Source organism: Stegostoma tigrinum, chromosome 18 (assembly GCF_030684315.1).
Source record: "Stegostoma tigrinum isolate sSteTig4 chromosome 18, sSteTig4.hap1, whole genome shotgun sequence".
In the NCBI taxonomy this organism is placed as follows: Eukaryota; Metazoa; Chordata; class Chondrichthyes; order Orectolobiformes; family Stegostomatidae; genus Stegostoma; species Stegostoma tigrinum.
The window spans coordinates 18,828,843-18,856,281 of NC_081371.1; the positions used below are offsets into that span (position 1 = coordinate 18,828,843).

At 39.3% G+C, this 27,439-nt stretch overlaps 1 protein-coding gene across 4 annotated transcripts in view; it reads left to right on the top strand.

Annotated features, from left to right (window-relative positions):
- Positions 1-27,206, top strand: part of dnm1l (dynamin 1-like) — a 65,561-nt gene extending 38,355 nt beyond the window's left edge. For 3 of the 4 annotated variants that reach the window (XM_048548550.2, XM_048548551.2, XM_059652373.1), the window contains 10 exons: positions 3,634-3,754; positions 4,084-4,239; positions 4,676-4,765; positions 5,961-6,053; positions 9,405-9,461; positions 10,786-10,863; positions 12,767-12,946; positions 13,879-13,988; positions 15,177-15,336; positions 20,601-27,206. In XM_048548550.2, the coding sequence (XP_048404507.1) occupies positions 3,634-3,754; positions 4,084-4,239; positions 4,676-4,765; positions 5,961-6,053; positions 9,405-9,461; positions 10,786-10,863; positions 12,767-12,946; positions 13,879-13,988; positions 15,177-15,336; positions 20,601-20,657 (1,102 nt within the window). In that variant the 3' untranslated portion in view covers positions 20,658-27,206. The remainder of the gene's footprint in view (positions 1-3,633; positions 3,755-4,083; positions 4,240-4,675; positions 4,766-5,960; positions 6,054-9,404; positions 9,462-10,785; positions 10,864-12,766; positions 12,947-13,878; positions 13,989-15,176; positions 15,337-20,600) is intronic. The other variant, XM_048548555.2, reaches the window with a different exon arrangement.
- The last annotated feature ends 233 nt before the right edge of the window (positions 27,207-27,439 follow it).

Sequence of the window (27,439 nt, forward strand, 5' to 3'; positions counted from 1 at the left end):
CATGCCCATTGCCCGGGCTAACTTCTGGATGCTCTCCGGGCTCAGGAAACCGTCCGTGCTGCCTTCCGGGTGGCATCCCCCCGTCAGGGGTGCAGAGGCAGGAGGGTCCGGCTCCGGGTCAGGCTGGGGACGCGCTGTTTCCTCCTTCCCGCCTGGAAGTTCCGGGGGGCCCTCCGGTGCTCCAGTGGCACTTGACTGGGTGTCGGAGGGAGCCTCAGGACGCCTCCTGTCACCTGGAAGCAGGGTGCTGCTTTCCTTCCCCCTCGAGACCTTTAACTTCTGCTTCGGGTGGGCCTTCTCCGAATCCTCCTCGTCAGAGGAGCTCTTATACCCCCCCTGTAGCTGCCTCTTCCCGCCTGATGGTTGCGGTTCCTGGGCCCGTCGACGCACCTTCCTCCTCGCTTTCGGGACTGTTGTCCACTCCCCTGGGTCGCCTGTCGCCGCCTCCATTGGCTCCGGGTTGTCGGGGGGGATCGGAGCCTGCAGGGGTGCTTTGCTGGCCTCGGGCCCATCCTGCAGGGCTGGGCCCTCCTGCACGGCCTGGCCCTCCTGCACATTAGTGGGGTCCTTGCAGGGCCCTGGTGCCTTCCTCTCCTCCGGGGGGGCTGGCCCCGCATTTCCCCTGCTGGCAACCTGGGCGTAGGTGGTACCCCGCCACGGGCATGCCCTATAGAAGTGGCCTGCTTCCCCGCAAAGGTTGCAGCTTCTCTCTCGTGGGCAATCCTTTGCAAGGTGTCCCTCCTCCCTGCAGATGGTGGCTTTGCAGTCGGCTGCCATGTGACCTGACCTACCACAGGCATGGCAGACTTTAGGTTGCCCTGCATAGGTCAGGTAGCCCCTGCTCCCGCCGATCGCGAAGCTGGACGGTGGGTGTGCGACATTCCCATCTGCGCCCATCCTCAGTGTCACCTTGACCTGCCTCTCACTCGTCCAGATGCCAAAGGGGTCCACGATGTCAGTTAGGTCCCCTTCCACCTTCACATACCTTCCAAGGAAGGACAGGACATCAACTGCTGGCACATGCGGGTTGTACATGTGTACAGTCACCATACGGCTCCTCTGCACCGGCATCACAAACAGTGGGACAGCGGTCAATACAGAGAGGGGGCCCTCACCTCCTTTCTCCTTGAAAACCTCCAGTAAGTGCTCGCAAAGCTTGGAACTCCTGAAGGTCACGTCGTAAAAACCTCCTCCGGGGAAATCCTGCAGGCAGTAAATGTCCGCAGCAGCGAACCCACGACAGTCCAACAGGACCCTCTTCGCGAAGAAGGTGCGGTCCACAGGTGCACCTTCATCCACCTTCTTTACAGAAACACGGATGGTGTTCCGGACCCCCTGACCTGGGGCACGAGCCCTTGCCGCAGCCATCGTTGCAGGTTGGCTGCTCCCCTGAACCAGCGTTAGGCCGAAGCCAGCATTAAGATCCACTGGTCGCAAGGGTGCACAGCCAACCCGACGTCCTCCAAGATAGCACTCTCCTCCTCTCGGTCCATAAGAGAGTGGGTCTTTATTGTGTTCGAGATGTAAGCTGGTTCACTGAGCTTGCCAGTTTGTTCCCAGACGTTTCATCACCATTCTAGGTAACATCATCAGTGAGCCTCTGACGAAGCGCTGGTGTTATGTCCCGCTTTCTATTTATCTGGTTAGGTTTCCTTGGGTTGGTGATGTCATTTCCTGCATTGGTGCTGTCATTTCCTGTTCTTTTTCTCAGAGGATAGTAGATTGATTTGGAGCCAATGTGTTTGTTGATGGAGTTCCGGTTGGAATGCCAAGCTTCTAGGAATTCTCGTGCATGTCTCTGTTTGGCTTGTCCTAGGATGGATGTGTTGTCCCAATCAAAAAGTGGTGTCCTTCCTCATCTGTATGTAACGGCACTAGTGATAGTGGGTCATGTCTTTTTGTGGCTAGTTGATGTTCATGTATCCTGTTGGCTAGCTTTCTGCCTGTTTGTCGAATATAGTGTTTGTCACAGTTCTTGCAAGGTATTTTGTAGATGATGTTTGTTTTGCTTGTTGTCTGTATAGGGTCTTTTAAGTTCATTAGCTGCTGTTTTAGTGTGTTGGTGGGTTTGTGGGCTACCCTGATGCCAAGAGGTCCGAGTAGCCTGGCAGTCATTTCGGAAATGTCTTTGATGTAGGGGAGAGTGGTTATGGTTTCTGAGCCCGTTTTGCCTGTTTGTTTGGGTTTGTTGCTGAGGAATCGGTGGACTGTGTTCATAGGGTACCCATTCTTTTTGAATATGCTGTATAGGTGATTTTCTTCTGCTCTTCGTAGTTCCTCTGTGCTGCAGTGTGTGGTGGCTCGTTGGAATAATGTTCTAATGCAGCTTCGAGCCACCACACATTGCAGCACAGAGGAACTACGAAGAGCAGAAGAAAATCACCTATACAGCATATTCAAAAAGAATGGGTACCCTATGAACACAGTCCGCTGATTTCTCAGCAACAATCCCAAACAAACAGGCAAAACGGGCCCAGAAACCATAACCACTCTCCCCTACATCAAAGACATTTCCGAAATGACTGCCAGGCTACTCGGACCTCTTGGCATCAGGGTAGCCCACAAACCCACCAACACACTAAAACAGCAGCTAATGAACTTAAAAGACCCTATACAGACAACAAGCAAAACAAACATCATCTACAAAATACCTTGCAAGAACTGTGACAAACACTATATTCGACAAACAGGCAGAAAGCTAGCCACCAGGGTACATGAACATCAACTAGCCACAAAAAGACATGACCCACTATCACTAGTATCCTTACATACAGATAAGGAAGGACGCCACTTTTTGATTGGGACAACACATCCATCCCAAGACAAGCCAAACAGAGACATGCACGAGAATTCCTAGAAGCTTGGCATTCCAACCGGAACTCCATCAACAAACACATTGGCTCCAAATCAATCTACTATCCTCTGAGAAAAAGAACAGGAAATGACAGCACCAATGCAGGAAATGACATCACCAACCCAAGGAAACCTAACCAGATAAATAGAAAGCGGGACATAACACCAGCGCTTCGTTGGAGGCTCGCTGATGATGTTACCTAGAATGGTGATGAAACGTCTGAAAACTAACCTTCCAGCTCAGCAAGCAAACTCACATCCAGAAGTTAACTCATAGCTGGAGGAAATTAAGTTGTGATGGTCTCCTTTTATATTACTTAATTTTGGCTCAAACATAACCTGCACTGCTTTGAAAGGTGCTGTTAAAGTATTGTATGCAGCCATTTCCCTTTCGTTTGTGTCTGTTGGACCCAAATTAGATGTATTCAGCATGTTATGTTTCTGGCTACAGATTTATTTTCAGAAACACCAGCTTAATGGAGAGTTCAAGAAAAGTATTTTTGAAATTGTTGAATGCTATTTTTCATTTCTGTCATTGTGTTAATTAGTGAATCTTATCGAGTTCTGATGCTGTTTGTTGCATTTTAGTTTAGTGAATATATAATTCGAACTGATTAGATACCAGTATGACTTCAGTGTGCTACTTGAGGAATCTGGAAATGGGTGCTGCTAATTGCCCATACATTAAATCGAAAACAATTTCTGTGTAATGTGATTTCACTAAAGGTGTTTCAGTGATTGTAGAACTGTCTTGCTATCTCAGTTTCATTTTCTTTTTAGTTGTGGCGGAGCAAGAATATGCTACATTTTTCATGAAACATTTGGACGTACTTTAGAATCAGTAGATGCATTGGGTGGTCTCAACACTATTGACATTCTCACTGCAATTAGAAATGCCACTGTGAGTATTTAGCACCACAAGGAACGTGTTGTCACTCCATTACAGTTGCTTTTCACTAGTTCAGTTTTGCAAAGTGTACTTTGCTTTTATTCATCCTTGCACACATATATTTATATGTTTACCTGCATTTGTGGCAATGGCATTTTCTGTAATCATTAATAATAATACAAAACATGTCATTGATAATTGGACAAAATCCTCATGATTTTAATTGCACATTTTTTCCGCATTGTGTGTCTCTACTGATTTGACCTGCTCATCCTTTTTTATTTAAAGATTTTTAAAACATTTTTGGAAGAATGAATTGCCATCAAATCTGTTTTGTTTAGGGTCCACGTCCAGCACTTTTTGTTCCTGAAATCTCTTTTGAGTTGTTAGTGAAACGACAGATCAAACGCCTGGAGGAGCCCAGCTTAAGATGTGTTGAATTGGTCCATGAGGAAATGCAGAGGATTATACAGCACTGCAGCACATACAGTACACAGGTACATGGACCACCCAGTTGGTCTTTGGTGCTGTCTCTGCTATTTAAAATAGTTGTTGCTGAAGATATTCTTGGGAGGAATTGGCTTGAGTAATTCATAAGTGTCATTTGCTGGTTACCTGGTTGAGGGGATTTTGTTGAGAAATAGTACATATTAATAGAGGGAAAAAATGGCAAAATCATTGACTGTGGATGTACCTGCTCAAATATTTTTACAGTTTGTATTTATCTCAGAACTAAAGAATATAAAATTTGTTAACTACGAGCAGTTTGAGTATTTGTACTGTCTCAGACCTAAATATATTCACCTGATGGACTGAAATTGGTCTGTTCAGTAGATCTGAACTTTTACCATTATTTTACGTATAGTGATAAATTGTTCTTTATTTGAATTGAATTTTGAAATGGTGATATTGTGTTTTGTGTTTCCTTCTTAGGAATTGCTTCGATTTCCAAAACTTCATGACGCTATAGTCGAGGTTGTGACATCATTGTTGCGCAGGAGATTACCTGTTACTAATGATATGGTAAGCTTCTACGACAAACGTGATAATATCTGCATGCAGATTTTTACAGGAAGTAGACGTGATGTAAATAGAGTTCTCGCTCCTTCATGGTTAAGATCGATGTTTCATTAGTCTCATTGTTAGCATGGTTGTTTTTCTTGCTTTTCACTGTAATATCACATTGCTTGCAATTTAGTTGAAAATCTTTTAGTTTACAATGAAGCTTTGATGTCAAAGGGAAATTCATCACAAACATATGAGTCATCTACAGAACTTAACCAGTGCCTGGTTAGAGGGAGGGGTTCAGCATGCTGTGTCAGTACCGTAGAATGCAAGTAGGTAGGTTTTTCCAGAAAATTAATTATTAATCATGCTCATTCCATCATAGGTAAATGCTAAGTGAATGTCAGACATCATCTCACAGGAAAAGAGGGAAAAATTAGGGAAAGTCAGCGTAGAATTCTTGTCAAGGTCAACATTTGTTGCCTATACCTAATTGCCCTTGAATGGCTTGTCAAGCCATTGCAGAGTTCCAACGAGTCAGTCTCGTTGTGAGGGTGTGGAGTCACATTTAGACCACAGCGTGCAAGGATAGCAGATTTTTTTCCCTGAAGGACATTAAATGAACCAGCTGGGTTTTTTATTACAATAATCCATCATAGTTTCACAGCATTATTACTGATAATAGCTTTTAAATCCAGATTTAGTAAATGATTTTGAAATCCACCAACTGCTGAGGTGAGAATTGAACACATGTCCTCAAAGCAAAGCCTGATCCACTTACTCACCACCTCCCATGTTTTTAGTGATCTGCGTTAGCCTCCCAGAACAGATGAGTGTGTTGTAGCAACAGTGAAGGATAAAAATAAAGCTTTTGAAAGAGAGTTTATTTTTGTTTTCATATATTAGGTTGTATCCTGTGCTTATCTCTGTGTTGATGTTGGTTAAAGAGTTCTGCTTGCATGCAATGTCGATGCAAGTGTGCTACCCCACTATATATCATGTCATTTGTGAAATTGTATAAAATTGTAAAGTTATTGTGGATTTCCTATAATTTTGTTATTATTGTTCTAAGTAAAGATGCTGAAGCCTCTGGGAGGGCATGAATGTCTTAATTGTCTTTTGGCTCCTAAGGTACAAAGAAACAGGTCTGTTTAACCTGTGAATGGTTTATTCATCTGCACCTTGACACAATGATCTTTTTAATCCCTTCTAGGTCCACAATCTGGTAGCCATTGAACTTGCATACATCAATACAAAACACCCTGATTTTGCAGATGCCTGTGGTGTTTTGAACAGTAACATAGAGGTAAGATTCATGCATCAACTTTGTAAATGCTTCTAACTCTTTCTAATTCTGACAAAAAATATTATGCTACCTTTAATCTGTAAATATCTTCATTTTTGTAAATCATTCTATTAAAACCAAATTACATATTTTGTCATGTGTTATTGTTCAAGCATTTCCATGATGATAAGATTTAGGATATTAATTACATTTAATCTTGCATGGAAAAGAAGTTAACTTCATGCTCTCAGTGTATAAGAATACTTTGAAACATCACTCACCACAGCAAATCTTTACATTTGTTTGAAAATACATTTCAATTGATCTCGATCACTGTGAGATCAAATTTGAAAAAGAAGGCTGTTATAGAAAATTTATATCAAGAAATTGAGAAACTCTGTGGAGTGGTCTCTTGATCATCTGTAACTTTTTATAATTTTTCAAATTAGAAATATAATCTTCTGGCAGTAGTTATTTTCCCCACTTACAGTAAACTTTTATATTATACTGAATGGATTGTATATTTTTAATATTGGCGTTAAGTTAATATTCTCAGTAAAAAAAGAGGCATGGATGTAATTGTCTGATTTGTAAAAGAGGTGCCTTTCTGAGACTTAATTATTTTTGCATTTCAAGTAAAGCTGATGGGCTGCATTTCCTTTGGTTTTTGATCTTGGAGTACTTGATATTGGTTATTGGTGCCAAAATGGAAGTACTCGATTTCTCAACTTTGACGATCAAATATTGGTAAATATTGTAATTCAAAAGCATTTTGAAATTCTGTTAGTTCATATGCTTTGACAATTAAAGAACATTACAAGATTGACTCACGTATAAGGCAACCTGCATTAAAGATGACACTTTGCAAATGAAAACGACTTTACCCTATAAGGTAGAATTATGTCAGGGTTGGGAACAGTGATGAAAGAGAATTCAAGTATGAGGATTATTTAGAATTGAACAACAAAAAGTGGGAGTAATTTGTTAGGTTTAAAAAAAATTGACTAGTTATGACAGAATGAATAGCAGAAGACTTTCTTCTGATGGGGGTTTTATAATAAGATGTCATCAACCTATTCGAACAAGGAAAACTTCATCACACCTACAGCTGTTGGAGCATTAAAATGCTTCGTCGAACTAAACTGTTACGTGTATTAAGGGAAAGCTGGCTGAATATTTGAAATATAACAAAATGCAGGGCAGTGTGACTAATTTTGTATTGCTGTAGAAAAGAACACGTAGTCTTGTTGCATATTGAAAAGCTACCTTTGTTATCAGATGATTAATTGTTGTACACTTATGTGCATCAATTTCAAAGTTTTTGGTTGCTTTTTGGTAGGAATTCCCATTGTACTACAAAGCCGACCTTTAGTAGCCCAGTATCCTGTTATTTCTGAACGTTGATCAGCATGCTGACCTTTGACTGTTAACCTCCTACATTCTCACCTTAATTAGTCTTCCAATACACCTCTGCCTCTATTGAGTTCTTTCTTTCTTGTTTATAGCTTTGCGACCAGACTTGCTAATGAGCATGAAAATTTCATTCACTGTTTTTTGTAACGTTTTCAATAATTCGTCAAGGCTCTCTAGAGGAACAGACTTCAAACAGATTTTCTATATATTGCTGCTGCTTCTTGCTGCTAAATCATGGAAACAAAGATTAGGAGACATGAACCATAAATTGAAGGCTAAGCTCCTGCGGCTGGAGAGTCTAGAATACATGGGAGTTCACGGAACTAACATTGCTACAGCACAGACGGAGGCTATTCAGCCCATTGTGGCTCCGAAGTGCAGGCGCATCACAGCAGCAGAAAAGTCAACTATCATACTGTTGATGGATTCTTCCCCACAGTTACCATCACAATATAAACTTGTTATATTTTTCAAGCATAGCTTTTAAGCAATTTGGGTGCATGTGCTTTTAGATAACATGCACTTGGGTATCTAAAATTAATATCACAATGACACTGAACAGCATTCTAACAGCAGCCTCATTTCTTTACAGACTTCACAATAGTTTAAGATTATTATCTATCACTGGGTTGTGAATTTCTGATATGCTGAGAATTCTAACATTCAGAAGGAGAATACTTCTTTAATTCTGCATTGTCCTTATCCTCTCATTTTTAATTATCTTACCAACTTAAAAAGAACTATTTTCAAGGTATCTTAAACTCCTCAATTTCCATTTTACAAGCTTAATATTACTTGCTTTATTCATCTGGAATGTGTTATTTTCTGGAAGCCTCTGATCCTTGTAACTTGTTACAAAGCAAAATGAGCTCATTGTAAGCTTGAATAGAGATGATAAGCCAGTGCTTCACAAGTACACTTTAACTTGCTGTGCCAAGGCAGGATTTGATGAGAAAATTATTAACTAGTAATTGTTAATGTTCTAACAAAGACCATTTACAGCAATAACGTACATATGGTACCACCCTTCCCTATCCCCCAAATCCAAAAACACTGAAATCAATTTTTTCTCTTCTCTCAAACAATCATTAAAAACGAAGAGTCACGGTCAAATTATTTAAATGAAAACATAAATAGGAATGAAGGAACCAGTTTAGGATTGTCATTCAAGTTCGTAGGGTGGCACCCCACGTCTGCTGGAGGCTACATGTATTCATGCACAGGTTCCTGTAAATGTAAACAGAAGGAACATCAACATTTACTGTGCCAGTTTCATCTCAAAAATGTAGGCGATAGCCATTTGCTGGTTAGTCAATTGCTTGGCTCAAAAGCTTGGCTGTTAGCTATCAATTAACATTTAATAGGTGAATTCTCCATGAATACCCCTATCAATTAGAATCTGTTTGCCAACCAATCAGCGTACTCCTCTCAAGAAAAGAGTATAGATGCTAGTTTTCCCCTTTATTTGTAATCTTGAGAAAAGTTCTAATGAGTGCAAGATGAAAACTGTTGACTAAAAATGTCTTTTTTTTCAGCAATTTATTTACTATGCTGAAAACACAGTTTTCACCTCCTCTGATATTGCTGTGAATCTGCATGCTGATAACCAGATCGTTATATTTTCTGGCTGCAATTGTGTATTGAGCATCACTTAAGGGCAACAGAGTTCCTGATTTCAGGATTGGGGAGATGCTGAAAGGGGCTCTGTGTTGTTTACCCAGTAAATAAAGGGCATTGGACTGGAGTTGTTTCTAGGCCACTATCATGAACCAGCTGGAAGTTATTCCATCACAGCTCTGAAAGAGATGTGGAAGACTGCAGTTCACTACATTCTAAAGTTGGTGGTTTTCTCTAGCAAACAATTGAAAGACTATACCCATAAATTAAAGAAAAATGGATTTTAACTTCTTTAAAATCTGACGTCTATACTTACTGAATGCGACAGTTTCCTTTTTTCAGGAGCAAAGGCGTAATCGCTTAGCAAGGGAGCTAGGCTCTGGTCTGCCTCGAGACAAGGTGAGATTTGGGGGAAGGTAAAGTCAGTGACATTTTGTGTTTGTACATAATGTCTTGTGGGAGGGTGGTAGAAATTTGGAACTTGCTGCCTGAGAGTGTGGTAAAGGCAGGTAATCTCGCAGCATGTAAAAAAAACATCTGGATGAGCACTTAAAATCTGGATGTGAGTTTGCTCGCTGAGCTGGAAGGTTAGTTTTCAGACGTTGCATCATCAGTGAGCCTCTGATGAAGCGCTGGTGTTATGTCCCGCTTTCTATTTATCTGTTTAGGTTTCCTTGGGTTGGTGATGTCATTTCCTGTTCTTTTTCTCAGAGGATGGTATATGGGCTCCAAATCAATGTGTTTGTTGACGGAGTTCCGGTTGGAATGCCATGCTTCTAGCAGCCATCATCATCCATCAACAAACACATTGATTTGGAGCCAATCTATCATATGCTGAGAAAAAGAACAGGAAATGACATCACCAACCCAAGGAAACCTAAACAGATAAATAGAAAGCGGGACATAACACCAGCGCTTCATCAGAGGCTCACTGATGATGTTACCTAGGATGGTGACGAAACGTCTGAAAACTAACCTTGCAGCTCAGCGAGCAAACTCACATCCAGAACCTCAACCTGAGCTACAAATCTTCTCAAAACTCGCTAGCACTTAAAATGCCAGGCCATAGTCAGCTATGTTCCAGGTGCGATAAATGGGTTAGTATTGTTTGATGTTGATTAGACATGTTGAGACAAAGGACCTGTTTCTATGTTATATTACTCTCTGACTCTAGTAATACAAAGTGATTGCAGTAGCATGGGTTGAACTTCTGCACCGGCTGAGGTTGCAATGAAGCACTCTCCTTCTCACCCTTTCCTCATGCCTGTGACAAAGTGACCCTCGGGTTAAACCATTACCAATTGTGTCTGTAATGAAGGAGCAGCATTATGGTCTGGTAGGACTAGGCAACTTTTAATTCTGAAATTTGCTACTTACTGTGGCCTACATATGACTCCCAATACTCAGAATATGCACTCTGGGCAGTACTGATGATCAGTAAATGCAATGACCACATCATCGGAGTGAATATATTAAAAAAAATTAAGGCATACTTGTTAGGCTGAAAGGATTGAATTTCCTTCTAACTGTGCACTAGATCAGTTCATTTGGCAGCACTTACACAGCGAGTCAGATTGATGTTTATCTGAAAAGGGGGAAGGCTTATAACTTTGCGAACTTGTAAGTATTTTCTTTACAGCTATGTCTTTGCTTTAAAGAAACGTATGGTAGTTATTTAACTTGCCTTTCAACATTTCTTTTTGCTTCTCTTTACTTGCTACAGTCTTCTAAAGCTCCCAGTTCTGTGTCTGCCCCTCCCCAGGAGTCTTCTACTGTTGCTTCTGCTGAGTTTGAGGGAAAGGTTGGTCATCTTTCTGCTGCATATTTTGTTGTGGCTTCACATTTTGTTATAAATCAAAAGCGGCTATAATTCATCCTTCATCTCCTGAAAATACTTGCCGACTTTCATAGTGCCTACGTATACGTTACTGCCTTGACAGTTTTGTGAAAGCATGTTATTAGTAGATATCTTTGAAAAAAAAACTATCAAATAATATAGGAAAAAGTTAACCCTGAGTACCACAACAAATGAAACTAGAGGTTGAAGGGGATACAAATTCAATCTCATGAAAGGAACATCTCACTGATATCAAAAAACTTTTGTTCACATGTAGTATAATCAGCATTGGTTATGGGAGACAAATCTCATTGGAAAACATTTGATATCTGTATCTCATGTAATTTTGGATGATAAAAGAAGAGCCTCAACCTACAGAACGAAGAAAGGCAGCAGAGGCACAAACAATTTTGGCTAATGCTGATTGAGAATGTTCTATTAGCTGAATGATTTAAAGATTGACAAGTTGTTTGCTGTTCTTAATACCCGCACTTCTTAACTCACATCTCATATCATGAGGTCATTTATTATTGTATTTTGTCAGATTAACCGTCATCAGTGATTTTGGTTTATTTATTCACAGGATGTGGATGTCATTGGTCAGGTCAACATTTATTGTCCATCTTCCAAATTTCCCAGACAAAAATTGAGCGTCAACCACATTGCTGTGAATCTGCAGGCGCATGTAGGCCAGATCAGATAAAGACATTAGTGAACCAGATGGGTTTTTATTTTGACTATCAACAATGGCTTTATGATCATTGTTAAACTCTTAATTCCAGATTTTTCTTGAATTCAGATTCCACCTTCAGCCACGACAGGATTCAAACCTGTGTCCCTAGAACATTACGTCAGTATCTGAATTCATAGTCTAGCAATAATACCAATAGGCCACCCCATAAAAAAGAAACAGGGAAGGCGAATGCCAAATGGTAATATTGCTAATCTATTTATCCACAGTAATGCTCTGAGAACCTGGATTCAAATCCTGCCATGGTAGATGATAGAATTTGAATTCAGTACAATAATAAACTGGAATTGTGGATTGTTGGAAAATACCATCAGGTTTACTAATGCCCTTTAGTGAAGGAAACTGCCTTCCTCACCTGGTCTGGCCTGCATGTGATTTCATAACCACTGCAATATGATTGACTCTTAATTGCCCTCTGGTCAACTAGAGGTGGGCAATAAATATTGATCTAGCCAGCAACAATCACTTCCTGTGAACAAACAAATTTAATTATGGTTTCTCCTTAAGGGTAGTATTATTAAATAAAGCCTCAATATGAAGATTAGAAGAAGGAGATTGTTTTGTTGTTACATGTCACACTGATATTCAATGAACTCCCTTTACATAATGCATTTCATCACCATCTATAGAAATGATGGGAAAATATACAGCATTACATTTCTGCAATAATAATAGTGAAATACATTAACAGAAGAAAACTTAAATGGAATGTAGTACAAAATACGGTGCACACCAATTGTGCTCGATGAGAAGCAGTCCTGGGTGTATGATTTATGGCAAACGACGCTGAAACCTGACAGCAAAGCATGTTAGATAACAGGTTGTAGAGCTGGATGAACACAGCAGGCCAAGCAGCATCAGAGGAGCAGGAAAGCTGACACTTCAGGTCCAGACCCTTCATTTTTTAGAGCTTCTGCTGTCTGGTAATAGATTCAGGTATTGCAGTTCTTGCTTGAATGCTTATGCATGTGCAATTATCCAATTTTCGCTTAGTGTAGAATACTCAAGTAGCTTTCAGAAATACTTAAAATGTAGCTAGAGGACAGAAGTTAAAGAGCTTAATGCATTGAATGAAGGCTTTATTATAGCAGTTGGAACCTCTCTTATCCTGTCCAGGTTTCAGGGAAAGAAGTTCAAATCCAGAATGGAAATCCAGATGGTGTAACAACTGGAAATTGGAGAGGAATGTTGAAAACATCCACTGCAAAGTCAGAAGAAGGACCATCTGAAGAAAAACCTAAGCATCCTGCTCCTGGGAGTCCGCATAGGGGACCGTCAGTAAATTTCCTTGATGTGGTAGGATTTATTTCCTTTTCCTGTCATTCTGTGTTCCTTGGAACTGACCATGACCCTCTAGCTTGAGGGGCCCCACTTCCTGTCAAGCATGGCTGACTAGGAGTGTCCCCTGCTCTTACTGCCTTCTGTACGCATCTGAAAAGAATTGTATGTTAATAATTAAGCTGTTTGGCTACATTGTGAGTGTACCTTCTATTGTCATCAAGTCCTGGAGTGGGTCCTGGCTTGGGTGCTACCAACAGAGCCACAAGATCTCCCTTTCATAGGTTGACCATGTCTATTCATTTTTAAAATACCAATATTTCTCTGTTAAGTCGTTTTACTTTTGTCAACTTCCATTTATCATCTCATACTGGCCAGATCTCTGTGCATCAGCTCTTGTCTATGGAGAGGGTAGAATGTAATTTGGATGATTGTTTGGTTTTGGTGAAAGTATACTTCTTTAGAAGCATAGTTGACAGGAGGCTTAAAAATTATCAGTGGGAATTTACATTAATATAAGCTTTAATAATTAAAAGTGGCTGAATTAACCCTGACGTTTTATTGGGAAACAGAAGCACAGTGTTTTGGCTATTACTAGTTTGTTTCCATGTGCCAGTGGGTGGGACATTTAGAAAGTTAATTTGTATTACTGTGCTACACTGATGTATAGGGGTTCTTGATTTACAAATGCTTGTACTTAAAAATGTGATCCCATGCAGGAGTGTAATTTTAAGACACAACATACAAATATTTCTTGTACTTATGAATAGCCATTTTATGTTGTCCTGTATTGTTCTAACTTGTGTACAAATTGACTTGTGAACGGACTCCAGAGTGGAACCCATTCACAACCCAAGGACTAGCGTACGATGGAGGCAAGTATTTCCATTCTTATTTAGCAGCTGTCATGTTGTTTAAAGTAGTAATTAAAAAGAATGTCATCTTTACAGCGTGTTCCTGTCTCACGTAAACTTTCAGCACGGGAGCAACGAGATTGTGAAGTCATTGAACGACTCATCAAATCCTACTTTCTGATTGTGAGAAAAAACATCCAGGACAGGTACATTTCTAATGTGTCAGTGTACTTGATACAGTTCATGATGTACAGCACAGAGTTGTTGCAGCAGCTCCTTAATGTAGTGGAATAATTTTAGATTTTTTTTGCCTGTTTCTGTAAATTTCTGACAATTGTTAATATTTGCAGCAACAACTAATTTCACATAAATATTCCACGTGAGAGGTTTTTATTCCTTGATTTAGATATACTGTACCCTCCTGTCCCTTCTTTAGGTGACCATTCTTTGTGTGTAATCTTAGACAGGTCTAGCCAGACTGATATGTTGAGAGGTCATAACATCCAAATATATACACCTTTGGCAGGATTTTCATAATAATGATCTGGAATAAGAATCTTAGGAATTCTCTACCCAGAGGGCTATGGAAGCTCAATCATTGAGTGTGTTCAAGACAGAGATTGCTGTAACTCTGGTGACTAATGACATCAGGGGATATGGAAATAGCATGGGAAAGTGGCATTGAGCCAGATGATCAGCCAGAGTAGACTAGCAGAGATGGCTCAATGAACTGAATGACCTACTGCTGTGGCTGTGTTCCAAGACAAATCATAGCGCCCATCCGTTAATCAGAATGCAAGCAGGTGACTGACCAAGGACCATCTACAACTGTCCCACAGCTTACTAGCAATTTTAGCTTGTTTTATGAAATATTTGTATGTATATTTAAGGCTTATATCTTCCTTCTAATTTGTTTTTGGTGCAGGATAACTTATTTCATAAATAATTTTGTTTTTAATTTTGTATAGCTTAAGTTTTGGTTAAGCTGTAAAGTTGATGCCCCAATGAATCCTTATGAAGTGTCTGCATCCTGTTCATACGTGTATGTGTGTGTTCATTCATTTCTATTGCTATCCCTGTGACCAATGCGTGGAAATAGATTGAAGTCAGTTTTTCTTTATTCCTGCGGAATATTTATCAAAGTGTAGCATTATTAAAGACTTTGAAGTTGCTATGTTGTAAACATTTCGAATACTGACTATTTCTGGTTTCCAAGTATATATTGACAGCGATGATAATCTCTCACTTTACTAGACGATTGGACATTTTTCAGTGGAGTTGAAAGAAGTGGAAGTACCTGTGTGCCTGTTTAGTACTATGTTTCCATGTAACTTGAGAACAAAGATGCAGTATCAATGGAAGTATATCAGCTAAGTTCTTCTGCTGTCATTTAGTGTGCCAAAGGCTGTGATGAATTTCCTAGTCAATTATGTGAAGGATAATCTCCAAAGTGAATTGGTTGGTCAACTGTACAAATCAATGCTGCTGGAAGATCTTCTTACAGAATCAGAGGACATGGCCCAGCGCAGGAAGGAGGCTGCAGACATGCTGAAGGTACAGATTGTAATTTAATACCTGCTATAAATATCAGAAAATAGGTTTTTCATAACTGAATTTTATTGAATTGTTCCTGTCATTTGCTAACGCTATTATCCTTGGCAAGAAGACTTGGTGATTTGGTTTTTGTGAAAGTTGTGTTTACTTAAATGTAAGAGAAGTAAACTGCTCTGTGGTGCCTTCCCACATAAGCAGGCTGAAGTTAGAGACTTGCTCCAAGGAGCCATGTACATGTACCAATGTTCTACCTCCTGGAATAACAAATCATAGCTTTTATGCACTGCATAACTGTACTATTCCGGGCAACGCATTGTCATAACCTTATCATAGAATCATAGAAAAGTAATAGCAAAGGCAGAGTATATTTGGCCCAGATGTACCAATGCTGGCTTCCTGCAAGAAGCGCTCACCTGGTTCCATTCCCTCATCTTTCCCCTAGGTGTGCATTTTTTTTTCTCTTGGAAAATTTTTCAATTCTGTTTTGAAGGCTTTGACTGAATTGACCTCTGTAAAGTTGATGCCCCAATGAATCCTTATGAAGTGTCTGATCCTGTTCGTACGTGTATGTGTGTGTTCATTCATATCTATTGCTATCCCTGTGACCAATGCGTGGAAACAGATTGAAGTCAGTCTGCCACACATGCAAACTGTGCATTCCAAATCCTAACCATTCATTGTAGTTTTCCTCATGTTGCTATTGCTTCTTTTACTAATCACATTAAATTGCTGACCTTGGATACTGTATTTTGCCTTTGTCCAACTCCCCATGATTTAGAGATAATAAAGTGTGAAGCTGGATGAACACAGCAGGCCAAGCAGCATCTCAGGAGCACAAAAGCCGACTTTTCGGGCCTAGACCCTTCATCAGAGAGGGGGATGGGGTGAGGGTTCTGGAATAAATAGGGAGAGAGGGGGAGGCGGACCGAAGATGGAGAGAAAAGAAGGTAGGTGGAGTGGAGAGTATGGGTGGGGACGTAGGGAGGGGATAGGTCAGTCCAGGGAAGACGGACAGGTCAAGGAGGTGGGATGAGGTTAGTAGGTAGGAAATGGAGGTGCGACTTGGGGTGGGAGGAAGGGATGGGTGAGAGGAAGAACAGGTTAGGGAGGCAGAGACAGGCTGGGCTGGTTTTGGGATGCAGTGGGTGGAGGGGAAGAGCTGGGCTGGTTGTGTGGTTGCAGTGGGGGGAGGGGACGAACTGGGGTGGTTTTGGGATGCGGTGGGGGAAGGGGAGATTTTGAAGCTGGTGAAGTCCACATTGATTCCATTGGGCTGCAGGGTTCCCAAGCGGAATATGAGTTGCTGTTCCTGCAACCTTCGGGTGGCATCATTGTGGCACTGCAGGAGGCCCATGATGGACATGTCATCTAAAGAATGGGAGGGGGAGGTGAAATGGTTCGCGACTGGGACGTGCAGTTGTTTATTGCGAACCAAGCGGAGGTGTTCTGCAAAGCGGTCCCCAGTCCTCCGCTTGGTTTCCCCAATGTAGAGGAAGCCACACCGGGTACAATGGATACAGTATACATTTCCTGTCAGCAGTTTTGGTTCCCTTATTGAAACAAATATATTGTTCCACAATAGCAGATCAGAGAAGGTTTGCTAAGATGATTCCTATTATGGTGGGATTTTGTTATAAGCAAAAATTAAGCAGGTTGGGGCTGTTCTCACTGGAGTTTAGAAGAATGAGAGGTGATCTCATTGAATTATACAAGCTTCTTAAGAGGCTTGACAGAGTAAATACCGAGAGGATGATTTCCCCCCATGGGAGAGTCTAGGACCAGAGATTTTAGTCTCAGAATAAAGGAGCATCAATTTAAGTCTGAAATGAGGAGGAACTTGTTATCTCAGAGGGTTCTGATTCTTTGGAACTCCTTGCCAGAGCTGTGGATCAGAGCCCTTGTATATATTTAAGGCAGAGTTAGATTTTTGATCAGTAGGGGAATCAGGATTATGCAGTCAAGTGGACTTGAAGAATGTTAGATCAGCAGTGATCCTTTTAAGTAGCGAAGCAGGCTCGAGGGGTCAAACAACCTACTCCTGTTCCTATTTCTTATGGTTGTATAGTTTAATGATTTTTTTTTTACTGCACTCTCTCTAATTCTTTCATACCTTGCTTAAAGTGTGGTCTCCTGAATTGGACATAATACTCCAGTTTAGACTGAACAGTGTTTTATAAAAAATTAGCATAACTTTTTGCATTTGCTGTCAAACCCCAGCTTCATAAAGCTAACATCCAGTATAATCTGTCAACTAATGGCTTGTCGAGTCAGTGTTTTGTGTGCACTGTATTTAGGTCCCTCCTTACCTGCAGCCCCATTTAAAATGGTACTCTTCCCTATTCTGTTTACCAAGATGAATCACTTTGCACTTCTCTAAATTATGTTTTATCTGTTGTTTCCACCGGCTTATCTGTGCCCTTTGACACAGTTCCCAATGCTTCCAAGGTTTGTCATCTGCAAATTTTGAAATTGTGCCCTATAAATCCAAGTCTATTTCAATAGTAAATGTTGGGGAAGCAGATACCCTACACTGAAATCTGGGAAACTCCACTCTATGTATTACCAGCCCAAAAATCAATCGTTCACTATGTTGTCTGTTTCCTGTCACTGAGCCAAATTCATATCCATGCTGCTAAGTCTTTTCTATAAGCTGGCAAACCTTTCTGTCAATCTCTATCAAAGTTGTTTTGCAAGTCCATGTACAACTCAATTGTCTTACCCTCATCAACTGTCTGTATAATCAGCAAAAAGCTCAAGCAAATTAGATTAGTCTTAATAAATCTGTGCTGGCTGTCCTTAAATCCACATTTTCTTCAGTAAAAGTGAAATCATAATCATAATTTCTAAAAGCTTCTGCACTACTAAGATCAAACTGACTTGTAGGTTTTGGGTTATCCTGGAATTTTTTTGACCAAGGCCATAATATTTCAGTTCTCCAATCCTCTGGAACTATTCTGCTTAGGCATTGACCGTAATAAAATTTTCATTTTCAGTTCCTTGGATGCATCTCTCTGATTTTGGTGACATTTTATCTTTTGTGTACTGCCAGCCTGTCTAATATGAGAACTTTATCAGCTCGTCAACAAATTCCTTGTCTCTTATCTGAAATCCACTTGTCAGTCCACTGTAAGAACCAGTGATTCTTTTACCACCATTTTAAAATACAGATGATTTAAAGACTGTTGAGTTTAATTTTATGGTAGCTGTCAGTTTCCTCCAATATGCTCTCTCTTTTTCTGCACAGTTCACACATTCAGGTGAATGCGCATTAACACTAAAGTAAACCTTATCGCATTTTCTCCTACGCTGATCTCAACTAATATCTTTTAATTTTCTATTGTACTGGTATCTATTTCTTCTAATTCTCTGTTCATCTTGGATTTCCTCTTTGGTTCCCATAACCCAGTCAGGGACAGGGGTGGTGTTGTGATAATGTCACTGGGCTAGAAATCCAGAGACCCAGCACTGATGTTCTGAGAACATGGATTCAGATCCCATCACGCAGCAGGGGAATTTAAAATTTAATAAATCTGGAATTAAAACAGCATCTCAGTAATAGTGCCATAAAATTACTACCAATTTTCACTAATGTCCTTTAGGGAAGGAAACGTGCCATTCCTTCCAGGCTCACCAGTAGTGTGGTTGACCTGTCCTCTGAAATGACTGAGCAAACGATTTAGTTTGAGGGCAGTTAGGGATAGGGAACAAATGCTGGCCTTGCCGACAACACCCTCAACCCCAATCCTCCCCAATAGCACTAGCACATTGCTTTGCTCAGGTGCAGTGTGCCTTGCCTGTATAGGACACGCTACAATGTTCAAGAATTTAAAGCCCTCTCTTGTGGATAGTCTCGCCAACCATGTTTACGTCGAATCTGTCCTCTTACCTTCGTGGGACCAGAATTAATCTTGAAATTACTGCCATTCTTGCTAGTTTCCTCTCTTGTTTTCTAAACGGTATCTGCAGGACCACATATCTTACAACTAATGTAATTCGTACTTAAGTGGACCATGATCACCAGCAGTTCACCCCCCATTGGTGTGCTTTGCAACCATGTAGTGATAACCTTGATCCTGACACCAGGGATGTAAAATACCATCCCGGATTCACATCTTCACAAAAATGCCTGTCTGTTGCCCTGCTATTGAATCTCCTGACACTTGCTTTTTCAGTCTTCCAATTGCCATTACACTGTAGCGCTGAGCCAGCCACGGTGTCATGGACTTTACTTCTGCTGCACTTCCTAGAAGAACTTACACTTTCATCAGTATTCAGAATGAAATACAAACAGGAGTTGCAGGAGAAACTCAGCTGTCTGGCAGCACCTGTAGAGAAAAGAACAGTTTATGTTTCAAGTCCAATACGACGCAATTAGAACCATTTCAGTCTGTTAACCCTCTTTCCACAGATGTTGCCAGATTCTGTTTGTTTGTATTTCAGACCTTGAGAATCCACAGTACTTTGCTTTTATTCAGAATGACAAACTGGTTGAAAAGCAAGGTGCAATTAAGGGATTCCTGCTTTATTTGCCTCACCCTCCCTGATTGCCTGGAAAATGTGTATTTTGTTTCTGCCTTAATTCTGCCCTGATACCCTTAAGTTGTGAGGTGACCACATCTGAAATGTGTTACCAACAAAATTCTTAGCCTTGTGTATGCTCTACCGTGGTGCCAACTGCTGCTCAAGTTCGGAGAACTGGAGTTTGAGCTGCTGTAGCCAACTGCACTTGCTGCAAGTTTGGTTGTCCAAAACATGAGAAACATCTTGGTATTTCCACAGGGAGCAGGTTGTACATTCCAGCTCGTGGAACATTCCTCCATCCCAGCTTTTTGATCTCTCTGCAATGTTTGCTGATTAGGTAGACATATAAGATCATACACTACATACTTACATGAAGATTTCATGAGCTGCATTGTCTTTCTTCTGTTTGTGTGTTATAAATGAGTTAATTTACAAATCAAACTACTGATTAGTATTTTTACTGTTTATTTATTCATGTGTGTTTATCAAGCACGGTTGAGTTGATTGGTTACATAATTACAGCCTCAATCCATTTCATAATCTTTGAGCTGTTTAGCTGAAACATGTACTTTTATCACTGTAAGGGAATTTAAGCCTAAAGGGAACCAAAGTTGCAACAGACAATCAACTCATAGGCTTTCTGTGATGTTGTACTATGATTTTGTTTTGTAAAATTGGGCTCGGTCCAAATCTGTTCCCTGCTTTACATAAACTGACCTTAAATGATTTTTCTTCCCAAACAGGCCTTACAACGAGCTAGTCAGGTTATTGCAGAAATACGGGAAACACATCTGTGGTGAACCTGTTGGCGACACATCCTAGCGTTACTTTGGATGGATGCATCAATTACTTGAATGCTGCTGAATTGAAAATGCACTGTTCATTTGCTTACTGTGTAAAAATGTATTTATGAACTTTCAACTGTGGTACTGTGAAGAAAACTACAGAAATTCAACATCATAAATGTCAAGCCCTTAATGGTGTATTTCTTACTGAGCTTGTGTAATATTTGCTTCATAGTTATGTGTGGTAGAAAGCACAATGTAAGTTTAAATTGGAAATAGAAATCTTTTGGAATCAAAAAATTCACTGATCTTGCCTCCATTCCAGCTTTGTGATCTCTCTGCAATGTTTGCTCATTAGGTAGGCATTTAAGATCATATGGTACAAAAGAGCTTAAAAGAAATAATATTTTGCATCAACCATTTTTGCCTATAAATCACGTGAAGTCACCACATAATCTGCAGAACAGTTCCATTAGGTGTATGAGAGATCTTTTTACTGATTTATAGGTGTCCATGTTGTCAAGAGCATATAGCCAAGGACCAAATATTTACATGTGAAAATTTCTTTCTGGTCTGCATAAGTTACCAACTTGGAAATTTTGTAAATGCTAGTATAATTTTTCCATGTAGTTCATGAAGCAGGCCAAATTATAATAGAAATGAAGGCTCATGAATGAGTGTGAGAACTATGCCAAGAAATTGAGCAGCCAAGTAAGGCTTGTCTGATTAGGAGATGTTGAAAACAAGTTAGTAAGATTGGTTGATTCTGAGACGACAAAAGAGTAAGTGACAGGAAACCCTCCAGCAGACCTAATGCAGGTGAATTAAGATTGTTGTATCCTTACTGGTCTGGGTGCGGATGTTGAAACAGGGAGCTGCTGTGACAGTTACTTCTTAGATAAATAAAGAATTAACATTGTCACGATGTTAGAATTTATGTTTATAAATACATACGAAGAAGAGTTTACTGTTCTCGAGAACCAATGAATGTATCACAGAAGAACAAAAATCGGCTGTACACAACTTCCTAACTCAAAATAGAAATAACTTCTCATGCATTGTGTTCCTTTTATAGCTGGCTTCCATACTTGCGCTCCCATTTTTGGATAATGCATTACACTTGGTAGAACAGGATATATGATCTCTGTGTATTGGATCTTCACTTATCACTTAGTGCTATATACATTACTAAGCGTTAAATTGCTGTTTGATATTTTGCAATTTGCTTTCGTACTTTTGGTGGAGAAAACTCCTATGTTATAATTACTGCTGATCTCTTTGATTCTTGCTCCACCTTTAAAGAAAAATAAAAAATTGAAATAAATGTTAAGAGTCAAGAAATGACCAATTCCAATCCGAGCTGCAATAATGTTGGAATCATTCCCAGTTTCTACTGGCTGTCGCATTAAAAACATTATCGTTTGCTGTACGCTAGAAATGAACACTTGCAGCAGTGTCAGTTTATTTGTGAGCACCTATTGGCTTGTCTGATCTCTTATGTTTTTTTTAAAATGACTACCTACAAGACAATAATATAGAACGCTGCTTAGACATAACAGGAAAGGGAGAAACATGGATCAATTCTTCATATTCCAGAATTCGATAAAGCTGATTTCAGTGGAATGACGTGGAGACTGCCATAGTAAACTGGGAAACTCTGCTAATTGGTAAATAGCATAAAAAAAATCAGTCAAAGGTGTTCAAAAAATAAGCCAATGTGATATACTTTGTGTACCTAAAGGGCAGAGGCTGTATTTACCACAAATGCCATAAAAAGGTAGGGGACAACATAGAAACAGAAATCACATGAAAATGCAGAACAGACAGATTCTTGTGCACAGGAAATGCATAAAGAACAGCAAGGGGTGCCAAGACCAAGGGACCTACAAACAGGAAATATGAAAAGAAACTTGCAATAGGATGTCAAGATCAGAATAGATTTAGAAAATTATAGCAGAAAAACTCACTTGAGGTTCCTTAATTTATGATATTGTAAATGAAAATCTCATTAGTTATGTTTGAAAAATTACTTTTCATTGGTTCTTACAGTAAAGGGAAAAGATACCATGTTGGATAATACAAAGCAACTAATCTGAAATGGGGATGCAGAATAATTAACATTTGCAAATAATTATGATGAAGAAGATAAAGCCTTAAACCATGACAGAGTTCTAAGTCCAAATAGTTTCCATACTAGGATTTCAAAACAAAGTAAGAACTTGGAGATGCCTTGTTTATAATCTTCCAAAATTCTCTTGATTCAGAAACCACTCCTTTAGTTTGGAAAAATTTTATATGTTGCTTTACTATTAAGCGGTGAGGGCAGATGTAAAGAATTTTAGGATAGTTCACTTAATATCTAATAGCTTAACATATAACACCAGAAAATGACTAGGGTCTATAATTAAGAATAGGGTGACTGAATGCTTTGAAATTTTTATCCAATCAGAGAGAGAGAAAACAGATTTGTAAATGAACCACATAGAACTGTTGGAAGAAGTGACTGATGTAATAGACAGGACAATGTCAATGCATGACATTTGAGAAGGATTTGATAAAAGTTTCTCACAAGGGACTTTTAGGTAAAACCAAAGCTTATGAAGTGGAAATTATTAACTTGATTACAAAAGATGTTGAACATACTCTTTAATAGTTTCACCAGGAATTGTCAGGGCTTCAACTACTCACTATTTGTTGCTGTCCTGGATGATAGAATAGAAAACCACTCATCCAGATTTGCTGATTGCACAATGCTAATCAGAATTCTATGCAGTGAGGATAGAACCATAAATTTATAAAAACATAATAAAGTGAATGGGCAGAACTGTGGCAAATGGATTTAAATTATTCACTGAAACTATTTGTAAGGAGCAGGTAGTTAGAGTGGAAAGAAGAGGTTAAGAACATAAGAAACCAATTAACTAAATGATTTCAAAAAGTAACGGGGGGATGGCATCTCATCTTAGAACTAGGAACAGAATGTGATATTTAAGCCTGATCTTTTTATTAGGAAGAGGGCCAAAGAAATTTGACAGAGAGTCAACAGCTTCTGTATTGTAAGGATGAGCTGAGACATAGCTCGATAATGCTTTTAAACAAGATTCAAATCTGATCCACTTGCTGGCAAAATAGTCGCTGTGTCTGTGTTATGGACTCAAAAATTTAACCTGGATGATCATTTAAACTTAGTGGCATGATTCATAGATTAATTATTCTTGTGATTTACAAATAGTGTGTTTGAATTAATGTGCAGTAGGACAAAGCAAAGATTGAGGTTGGTGAATGAATATCTTATAATTGTAGTGAACATAATGTCAAAGAGACGGGATATTAAATTTGAAGTAATAAGCTAAACTTGAAACTCTCATACCCTTAATTCATGCATTTCTAGAAATAAATTTTGTTTGCAATTCAGTAGACATGATTTCTGACAGAATATGTTTTACAAATAATTATAAGATTGTGACATATGCCAGTTGTTGTGCCATTTTTACAATTAAGGAAAGTGCCGAATGAAAACATCTACATTCTCCCAGAAGCACGTCTTTTTTAACTAGAAGTATTTCTTAATCAAATAGCTGCAAGACATAGCCAGCCATATTGTGCCAGAGATAATGGGTTTTCTGATGAAGGGTCTAGGTCCGAAACATCAGCTTTTGTGCTCCTAAGATGCTGCATGGCCTGCTGTGTTCATCCAGCTCCAAACTTTGTTTTCAGCCATATTGTGCAGTGGTTTTCTGGTGTCTTTATCTGCTATGAGATGACTTAAAGCTAAATGGATGAAACAATTTTTGTGTGCAGAACAATTTTTTTCTCATATTTTACTGTTTTTCTCTGCAGTAGCATTATTTTCAATTCCACTGCTATTCACGGAACAAGTGAACAGAATTATGTATTCCAGTATCTAAAACACAGATGTCCGCTATGTAGAATTATTTGACTTATTGGACCACCCATTGTGATGTGTACAGTTTTGCCAAAATTGAAGCTGGCTTTGACTCGATGTCACGAACTACTGTCAGACAGGTTTGTTAGACAGAAGCCAGCAGTCCTGAGCTTAGGTGATGACTGTAAGCATTTAAGGCAGCACAGGTCTGGGAATTGAACCGTTCATCTGTCTACCTAGACATGTCGTTGCAGTTATATTTTAACATCAATAGGCTAGAGGAACCATAGAATCGATTAATGTGGCCACAATATGAACATTACTCACTTGACTCAGTTTTTGGCATCTGAATGAAATAATTGCATAAATTATGGCTTTTTAATGGTTCATTCAAATATTTCCATCACTTCCATTTGTGAATGTAGTGTTTCTTTTTGGTTTTGATGGAATATATATTAAATGAAAAGTTTCTGTTCACTCATGTCAAGCATGTATAATTTAATTAACCAAGATATATGTGCAGTAAGTTGTATATCACCCTTACAATGGGCTATTTACAATTGGATAGCCTAATATCTCATGGTTAACTATAAGTTTCTGGTAAAAATCCTGCATTGTGTATGTTTGAATTGTGTATAGATTTCTTATGTTTGAAACATACTAATGTGCAGTTTATTTCCTATATGTCATGTGCACCTAACTACCTCTATAGTCATGGCCATTTCTGACAATTTCACTTGATTTTCATCTTTTAAGACACACTAACTGAATAAAATTTGAATTGGCATTGGTAAAGATTACTATTGAGTATATCTTGGACTTGTCAAGCTGTTGTTTAGTAAATTGTTGCTCATAAGGTTTTACTTCACTTGAACTATTTTGATAACATCTGTACTTGAAAACTCCTAACTATATATGTTATTAAGAAAAGTCTTATGAAATATATACTGTTTGCCAAAGTAACATAATGATAATTCAAACTTTACAATTACTAAATTAATTGTTTGTTTTATTATTTGTATTGCTTAATTCAATTTAAACTATCAGGAGTAAACTTATCACTAAAATAGAACGTTAACTTGAAACAGTTAGCTTGTTAATGCTAATTTGTTTAACACATTCACTAATTAAATGATGAATAGAAATTCTACTTAAATCCAAATGTAAATGCACAACTTGCTGAACAATCACTTGCCAACCATGATCATTCAATAACTAAGCAAAATTTGTTTTTATATATTCCTGTGTGTGTATGTATGTGTATAATTATATATGTATATAAAACATATAATGCAGAGTTGTGCTAGGAGGGCAGAGGCTGGTGAAGACAAAATTGTGAGATATCCACTAAATGAATTGGTAGTGGGAATTTGCAATCTGAATTCATTGGTAAGTCATGGGTGAATAGTGTGTTATCTGAATTTTTAGTTTTTCTACTGTAAAACAAAAGACACTTAATGGTCTCTCTGATGAAGGGTCTAGGCCCGAAACGTCAGCTTTTGTGTTCCTGAGATGCTGCTGGGTTTGCTGTGTTCGTCCAGCCTCACATTTTATTATCTTGGATTCTCCAACATCTGCAGTTCCCATTATCACTGATACAATTTTTAACCTCATTGCGAAGTCTGTTCCAGGGATGCCTAACCTGAAGAAGTTACTCTCCTCCCTCCGGACCAACCTCAGGGAATCTCTCTCTCACACTTAATGGATTCTGTGGTTTCAAGGCTTGTATATTTTTGCTCAAATTTTCATTGAAACCTGAAAGGGAAACTGACTTTTCTAGTTTCTAAGGGAACTAAGACTGAAATTGGCAATGTATTTGGGGAGACTGAAACTAGCCGAAACCATGTGAAATGTCAGTTCCATCAGAGCACAAATTTTATTGGCCCCAGTTGTGCAGTACAGGCAGGCTGGAGAAGCCAGAGGCTAGTTTCAGAAGATTATTATTGGCAACTGTAGAGATACTGAAATTATTTCTATTACATGAAGAAAACATTAGTTGATCAACACCATCCAAACCATCATAATTTGAAGAATTTCTGCAGACATGTACCATTTTTGGTGAAGACTGTGCCTTTGAAACTTAGAATCCCTACAGTGTGGAAGCAAGCCAGCTGGCCTATTGGGTCTACATTGACCCTCCAAAGAGCATCCCGCCCAGACCCATGCCTTACCCTATCCTGGTAACCCTGCATTTCCTATGGCTAATCCATCTAGCCGGCTCATTACTGCAGATTATGGGCAATTTAGCACAGCAAATTCACCTACCCTGCACATCTTTGGACTGTGAGAGGAAATCCACATAGACACGGGGAGAATGTACAAACTCCACACTGTGGAATCAAATGTGGGTCCATGGCGCTATGAGGCAGCAGCGCTTACCACTGAGCCACTGTGCTGCCCTTGGTTCAGCATTATCTGCTAGAAAATGAGGATAAATGTAAGAGTTGAAATTCTTTGAGGAAGACAGAGTTTTGAGGGAATTTGTTATGGATGTTAATGACATGCTGAGTGCACTGCTGGACTAATTTATGAGATTAATCATCTGCCTTTTAATTTGTAATTGTCATTTCCCATCATTGGCTTGTTAATTGTTTAATTTATGTTGATAGTTGATTATCTAAGATAGCGGTTATTGTTTGCTATATTTGACTCTAGTAAAAATGTGTTAGTTTTAAACTGTGGAATTTTGTGGCTTCATTCTTTCAGTAAGCAAGAATTTTTGAATGCTTGCTTTTAAAAATATACTCTTCTTCACCCAGAGAATTGTAAAAGAAATAAGTTACTGTCAAAATGGATTATTAGACATTAGTTATTAACTAGATTTAAAGGATAAAATATCAAATTTAGACTTACAAAGGACATACAGCACAGAAACAGGCCCTTCGGCCTGACCGGTCCAAGCTGATGTTTC